The sequence below is a fragment of the Oncorhynchus keta genome, unplaced genomic scaffold (genome assembly GCF_023373465.1).
Source record: "Oncorhynchus keta strain PuntledgeMale-10-30-2019 unplaced genomic scaffold, Oket_V2 Un_contig_22775_pilon_pilon, whole genome shotgun sequence".
NCBI classification, from domain to species: Eukaryota; Metazoa; Chordata; class Actinopteri; order Salmoniformes; family Salmonidae; genus Oncorhynchus; species Oncorhynchus keta.
This window is the reverse complement of record NW_026283048.1, coordinates 1-7500: the sequence shown is the minus strand read 5'-3', so window position 1 is coordinate 7500 and position 7500 is coordinate 1. Positions and strand designations below refer to the sequence as shown.

General features: G+C 38.8%; 1 protein-coding gene across 1 annotated transcript; it reads right to left on the bottom strand.

Annotated features, from left to right (window-relative positions):
- Positions 1-5938: 5938 nt before the first annotated feature.
- Positions 5939-7066, bottom strand: LOC127921621 (dolichyl-diphosphooligosaccharide--protein glycosyltransferase subunit STT3B-like). The gene is made up of 2 exons (XM_052505198.1): positions 6852-7066; positions 5939-6134 (listed from the first exon to the last, which is right to left on the bottom strand). The coding sequence occupies exons 1-2, from the start codon at positions 6956-6958 to the stop codon at positions 5939-5941; spliced, it is 303 nt and encodes a 100-aa protein (XP_052361158.1). The 5' UTR covers positions 6959-7066.
- Between the last annotated feature and the right edge of the window lie 434 nt (positions 7067-7500).

Below are 7500 nucleotides of genomic sequence, written 5' to 3'. Positions count from 1 at the left end.
CATATTGTTTACAGGTCCTTTATATAGTGGGAGGTCATATTGTTTACAGGTCCTTTATATAGTGGGAGGTCATATTGTTTACAGGTCCTTTTATATGAGTGGAGAGGTCCTTGTTTACAGGTCCTTTATATAGTGGGAGGTCATATTGTTTACAGGTCCTTTATATAGTGGGAGGTCATATTGTTTACAGGTCCTTTATATAGTGGGAGGTCATATTGTTTTACCTTTATATAGGTCATATTGTTTGGGTCTTTATATAGTGGGAGGTCATATTGTTTACAGGTCCTTTATATAGTGGGAGGTCATATTGTTTACAGGTCCTTTATATAGTGGGAGGTCATATTGTTTACAGGTCCTTTATATAGTGGAGGTCATATTGTTTACAGGTCCTTTATATAGTGGGAGGTCATATTGTTTACAGGTCCTTTATATAGTGGGAGGTCATATTGTTTACAGGTCCTTTATATAGTGAGGTCATATTGTTTAGGTCCTTTATATTGTTTACAGGTCCTTTATATAGTGGGAGGTCATATTGTTTACAGGTCCTTTATATAGTGGGAGGTCATATTGTTTACAGGTCCTTTATATAGTGGGAGGTCATATTGTTTACAGGTCCTTTATATAGTGGGAGGTCATATTGTTTACAGGTCCTTTATATAGTGGGAGGTCATATTGTTTACAGGTCCTTTATATAGTGGGGAGGTCATATTGTTTACAGGTCCTTTATATAGTGGGAGTTTACAGGTCCTTTATATTGTTTACAGGTCCTTTATATAGTGGGAGGTCATATTGTTTACAGGTCCTTTATATAGTGGGAGGTCATATTGTTTTATAGTGGGAGGTCCTATTGTTTACAGGTCCTTTATATAGTGGGAGGTCATATTGTTTACAGGTCCTTTATATAGTGGGAGGTCATATTGTTTACAGGTCCTTTATATAGTGGGAGGTCATATTGTTTACAGGTCCTTTATATAGTGGGAGGTCATATTGTTTACAGGTCCTTTATATAGTGGGAGGTCATATTGTTTACAGGTCCTTTATATAGTGGGAGGTCATATTGTTTACAGGTCCTTTATATAGTGGAGGTCATATTGTTTACAGGTCCTTTATATAGTGGGAGGTCATATTGTTTACAGGTCCTTTATATAGTGGGAGGTCATATTGTTTACAGGTCCTTTATATAGTGGGAGGTCATATTGTTTACAGGTCCTTTATATAGTGGGAGGTCATATTGTTTACAGGTCCTTTATATAGTGGGAGGTCATATTGTTTACAGGTCCTTTATATAGTGGGAGGTCATATTGTTTACAGGTCCTTTATATAGTGGGAGGTCATATTGTTTACAGGTCCTTTATATAGTGGGAGGTCATATTGTTTACAGGTCCTTTATATAGTGGGAGGTCATATTGTTTACAGGTCCTTTATATAGTGGAGGTGTTTACAGGTCCTTTTATATTGTTCATATTGTTTACAGGTCCTTTATATAGTGGGAGGTCATATTGTTTACAGGTCCTTTATATAGTGGGAGGTCATATTCATATTGTTTACAGGTCCTTTATATAGTGGGAGGTCATATTGTTTACAGGTCCTTTATATAGTGGGAGGTCATATTGTTTACAGGTCCTTTATATAGTGGGAGGTCATATTGTTTACAGGTCCTTTATATAGTGGGAGGTCATATTGTTTACATGTCCTTTATATAGTGGGAGGTCATATTGTTTACAGGTCCTTTATATAGTGGGAGGTCATATTGTTTACAGGTCCTTTATATAGTGGGAGGTGGGTTTACAGGTCCTTTATATTGTTATTGTTTTTGGGTCCTTTACAGTTTACAGGTCCTTTATATAGTGGGAGGTCATATTGTTTACAGGTCCTTTATATAGTGGAGGTCATATTGTTTACAGGTCCTTTATATAGTGGGAGGTCATATTGTTTACAGGTCCTTTATATAGTGGGAGGTCATATTGTTTACAGGTCCTTTATATAGTGGGAGGTCATATTGTTTACAGGTCCTTTATATAGTGGGAGGTCATATTGTTTACAGGTCCTTTATATAGTGGGAGGTCATAGTGGGAGGTCATATTGTTTACAGGTCCTTTATATAGTGGGAGGTCATATTGTTTACAGGTCCTTTATATAGTGGGAGGTCATATTGTTTACAGGTCCTTTATATAGTGGGAGGTCATATTGTTTACAGGTCCTTTATATAGTGGGAGGTCATATTGTTTACAGGTCCTTTATATAGTGGGGAGGTCATATTGTTTACAGGTCCTTTATATAGTGGGAGGTCATATTGTTTACGTCCTTATTGTTTACAGGTCCTTTATATAGTGGGAGTCATATTGTTTACAGGTCCTTTATATAGTGGGAGGTCATATTGTTTACAGGTCCTTTATATAGTGGAGATATTGTTTACAGGTCATATTGTTTACAGGTCCTTTATATAGTGGGAGGTCATATTGTTTACAGGTCCTTTATATAGTGGGAGGTCATATTGTTTACAGGTCCTTTATATTGTTTACAGGTCCTTTATATAGTGGGAGGTCATATTGTTTACAGGTCCTTTATATAGTGGGAGGTCATATTGTTTACAGGTCCTTTATATAGTGGGAGGTCATATTGTTTACAGGTCCTTTATATAGTGGGAGGTCATATTGTTTACAGGTCCTTTATATAGTGGGAGGTCATATTGTTTACAGGTCCTTTATATAGTGGGAGGTCATATTGTTTACAGGTCCTTTATATAGTGGGAGGTCATATTGTTTACAGGTCCTTTATATAGTGGGAGGTCATATTGTTTACAGGTCCTTTATATAGTGGGAGGTCATATTGTTTACAGGTCCTTTATATAGTGGGAGGTCATATTGTTTACAGGTCCTTTATATAGTGGGAGGTCATATTGTTTACAGGTCCTTTATATAGTGGGAGGTCATATTGTTTACAGGTCCTTTATATAGTGGGAGGTCATATTGTTTACAGGTCCTTTATATAGTGGGAGGTCATATTGTTTACAGGTCCTTTATATAGTGGGAGGTCATATTGTTTACAGGTCCTTTATATAGTGAGGTCATATTGTTTACATATAGGGAGAGTTTACAGGTCATATTGTCATATTGTTTACAGGTCCTTTATATAGTGGGAGGTCATATTGTTTACAGGTCCTTTATATAGTGGGAGGTCATATTGTTTACAGGTCCTTTATATAGTGGGAGGTCATATTGTTTACAGGTCCTTTATATGGAGGTCATATTGTTTACTTTATATATGGGAGGTCATATTGACAGGTCCCTTATATTGGGGAGGTTTTATGGTCCTTTATATAGTGGGAGGTCATATTGTTTTACAGGTCCTTTATATAGTGGGAGGTCATATTGTTTACAGGTCCTTTATATAGTGGGAGGTCATATTGTTTACAGGTCCTTTATATAGTGGGTTTAGTCCTTTATATAGTGGGAGGTCATATTGTTTACAGGTCCTTTATATAGTGGGAGGTCATATTGTTTACAGGTCCTTTATATAGTGGGAGGTCATATTGTTTACATGTCCTTTATATAGTGGGAGGTCATATTGTTTACAGGTCCTTTATATAGTGGGAGGTCATATTGTTTACAGGTCCTTTATATAGTGGGAGGTCATATTGTTTACAGGTCCTTTATATAGTGGGAGGTCATATTGTTTACAGGTCCTTTATATAGTGGGAGGTCATATTGTTTACAGGTCCTTTATATAGTGGGAGGTCATATTGTTTACAGGTCCTTTATATAGGGAGGTCATATTGTTTAGGTCCTTTATATTGTTTACAGGTCCTTTATATAGTGGGAGGTCATATTGTTTACAGGTCCTTTATAGTGGGAGGTCATATTGTTTACAGGTCCTTTATATAGTGGGAGGTCATATTGTTTACAGGTCCTTTATATAGTGGGAGGTCATATTGTTTACAGGTCCTTTATATAGTGGGAGGTCATATTGTTTACAGGTCCTTTATATAGTGGGAGGTCATATTGTTTACAGGTCCTTTATATAGTGGGAGGTCATATTGTTTACAGGTCCTTTATATAGTGGGAGGTCATATTGTTTACAGGTCCTTTATATAGTGGGAGGTCATATTGTTTACAGTCCTTTATATAGTGGGAGGTCATATTGTTTACAGGTCCTTTATATAGTGGAGGTCATATTGTTTACAGGTCCTTTATATAGTGGGAGGTCATATTGTTTACAGGTCCTTTATATAGTGGGAGGTCATATTGTTTACAGGTCCTTTATATAGTGGGAGGTCATATTGTTTACAGGTCCTTTATATAGTGGGAGGTCATATTGTTTACAGGTCCTTTATATAGTGGGAGGTCATATTGTTTACAGGTCCTTTATATAGTGTTTTACAGGAGGTCATATTGTTTACAGGTCCTTTATATAGTGGGAGGTCATATTGTTTACAGGTCCTTTATATAGTGGATATTGTTTACAGGTCCTTTATATATTCATATATTGTTTACAGGTCCTTTATATAGTGGGAGGTCATATTGTTTACAGGTCCTTTATATAGTGGGAGGTCATATTGTTTACAGGTCCTTTATATAGTGGGAGGTCATATTGTTTACAGGTCCTTTATATAGTGGGAGGTCATATTGTTTACAGGTCCTTTATATATTGGGATCTCATATTGTTTACAGGTCCTTTATATAGTGGGAGGTTATATTGTTTACAGGTCCTTTATATAGTGGGAGGTCATATTGTTTACAGGTCCTTTATATAGTGGGAGGTCATATTGTTTACAGGTCCTTTATATGGGAGTGGGAGGTCATATTGTTTACAGGTCCTTTATATAGTGGGAGGTCATATTGTTTACAGGTCCTTTATATAGTGGGAGGTCATATTGTTTACAGGTCCTTTATATAGAGGTCATATTGTTTACAGGTCCTTTATATAGTGGGAGGTCATATTGTTTACAGGTCCTTTATATAGGGGAGGTCATATTGTTTACAGGTCCTTTATATAGTGGGAGGTCATATTGTTTACAGGTCCTTTATATAGTGGGAGGTCATATTGTTTACAGGTCCTTTATATAGTGGGAGGTTATATTGTTTACAGGTCCTTTATATAGTGGGAGGTCATATTGTTTACAGGTCCTTTATATAGTGGGAGGTCATATTGTTTACAGGTCCTTTATATAGTGGGAGGTCATATTGTTTACAGGTCCTTTATATTCGGAGGTTACAGGTCCTTTATATAGTGGGAGGTCATATTGTTTACAGGTCCTTTATATAGTGGGAGGTCATATTGTTTACAGGTCCTTTATATAGTGGGAGGTCATATTGTTTACAGGTCCTTTATATAGTGGGAGGTCATATTGTTTACAGGTCCTTTATATAGTGGGAGGTCATATTGTTTACAGGTCCTTTATATAGTGGGAGGTCATATTGTTTACAGGTCCTTTATATAGACCCATCCCAGTCCAACACACAATACTTATTTAACTAGGCAAGTCATACCAGGAGTCTATGGAGGACACATCCCAGTCAGTGGGCTAAATGCCTTGTTCAGGGGAACAGTGGGTTAACTGCCTTGTTCAGGGGAACAGTGGGCTAACTGCCTTGTTCAGGGGAACAGTGGGCTAACTGCCTTGTTCAGGGGAACAGTGGGTTAACTGCCTTGTTCAGGGGAACAGTGGGCTAACTGCCTTGTTCAGGGGAACAGTGGGCTAAATGCCTTGTTCAGGGGAACAGTGGGTTAACTGCCTTGTTCAGGGAACAGTGGGTTAACTGCCTTGTTCAGGGAACAGTGGGCTAACTGCCTTGTTCAGGGAACAGTGGGCTAACTGCCTTGTTCAGGGAACAGTGGGCTAACTGCCTTGTTCAGGGCAGAACGACCATTGCAAGATCGAATCCCCGACCTTGTCTTCCCCTTGAGAAGTGACAACATCTCCCTTCATATTCCGACATCACATGAGGGTATGAGTCTTTACCAGTGCTATATGACTGTTGTTCCAGGTGTTGTTGTCCACTAGCGTGGTCCGATTGGCCATCCCTGCTATCTGATAGCCATAGTCCCACCACGACATCACTCTGGCCTGCTCCTCTGTGTTCTGCCTTAGCCAATAGTAGGCCTCGCGGAAATCATCTAGAATATTCCTCGACCTGGGTAGAGAAGAGTGGAGAGAAACACAGAGAGAGAACACATTTATTAAGGGTCATTGTTTACAAGTTCCTAGCGATTCCATAAAGCTTCTTATCTTCTTCTGTGGTTTGGTGAGAGAGAGAGAAACAGAGAGAGAAAGAGAGAAAGAGAAAGAGAGAGAGAAACAGAGAGAGAAAGAGAGAAAGAGAGACACATTAGGAAATGACAGTTCCAGAGGGAACTAATCAACTGAAGAGAGTGTGTGTATGTGTGTGTGTGTGTGTGTGTGTGTGTGTGTGTGTGTGTGTGTGTGTGTGTGTGTGTGTGTGTGTGTGTGTGTGTGTGTGTGTGTGTGTGTGTGTGTGTGTGTGTGTGTGTGTGTGTGTGTGTGTGTGTGTGTGTGTGTGTGTGTGTGTGTGTGTGTGTGTGTGTGTGTGTGTGTGTGTATATATGTGTGTGTGTGTGTGTGTGTATATTTGTATATTTGTGTGTGTGTGTGTGTGTGTGTGTATATATGTGTGTGTGTGTGTGTGTATATTTGTGTGAAGTGTGTGTGTGTGTGTATGTGTGTGTGTATATGTGTGTATATGTGTGTGTGCATATGTGTGCATATGTGTGTGTGTGTATGTGTGTGTGTGTGTGTGTGTGTGTGTGTGTGTGTGTGTGTGTGTGTGTGTGTGTGTGTGTGTGTGTGTGTGTGTGTGTGTGTGTGTGTGTGTGTGTGTGTGTGGTCTTACCCATCGTTGTTATAAGAGGCCAGCACCACACTAGGACTGGAGTAGGCGTTACTAGTAACCCAGGTGCAGTGGACAGCGAACATCATCAGCAGCATCAACATCAACATGGTGACGATACTCTTAATGTTGGGCCCCAGACCTTCCTCTGTCTTCTCCTGCTCTGAGACGTGCTTACGGACCTTCCCTGCCTGCAGAGGGAGACAGGAACTCACAGGTATCAGTCACACATCACTAAAAAAACCTGCTAATATGGTACGTTTAGTCTAATATCAGAACTGCAAATCCCTCTTTTCATATGCAGTGACACCAAAAACATATAGACAATCAGTTTGTGGAAGACACATCTAATAGATATGGTATCAGTTTACTGCATGTTAGGAAAATGTCAACAGCTCTTACTAATACCAATATGAGATCCTCATCAACTGTCTCGACAAAGAAATGAGTTACCAAAATCTAAACCAGTAGTGTACTTTAAACCAAAACAAATGGTATTGGTCACATACACATATTTAACAGATGTTATTGGTCCATATTTAACAGATGTTATTGGTCCATATTTAACAGATGTTATTGGTCCATATTTAACAGATGTTATTGGTCCATATTTAACAGATGTTATTGGTCCATATGAAACAGATGTTATTGG

Excerpts from the sequence above, each read along its gene's own strand:
- LOC127921621 (XM_052505198.1), bottom strand. The coding sequence starts at position 6,958 with ATGTTGATGTTGATGCTGCTGATGATGTTCGCTGTCCACTGCACCTGG. Across the intron at positions 6,135-6,851 it reads GCCTCTTATAACAACGATGG|GTCGAGGAATATTCTAGATG; the intron begins GTAAGACCACAC and ends TTCTCTACCCAG.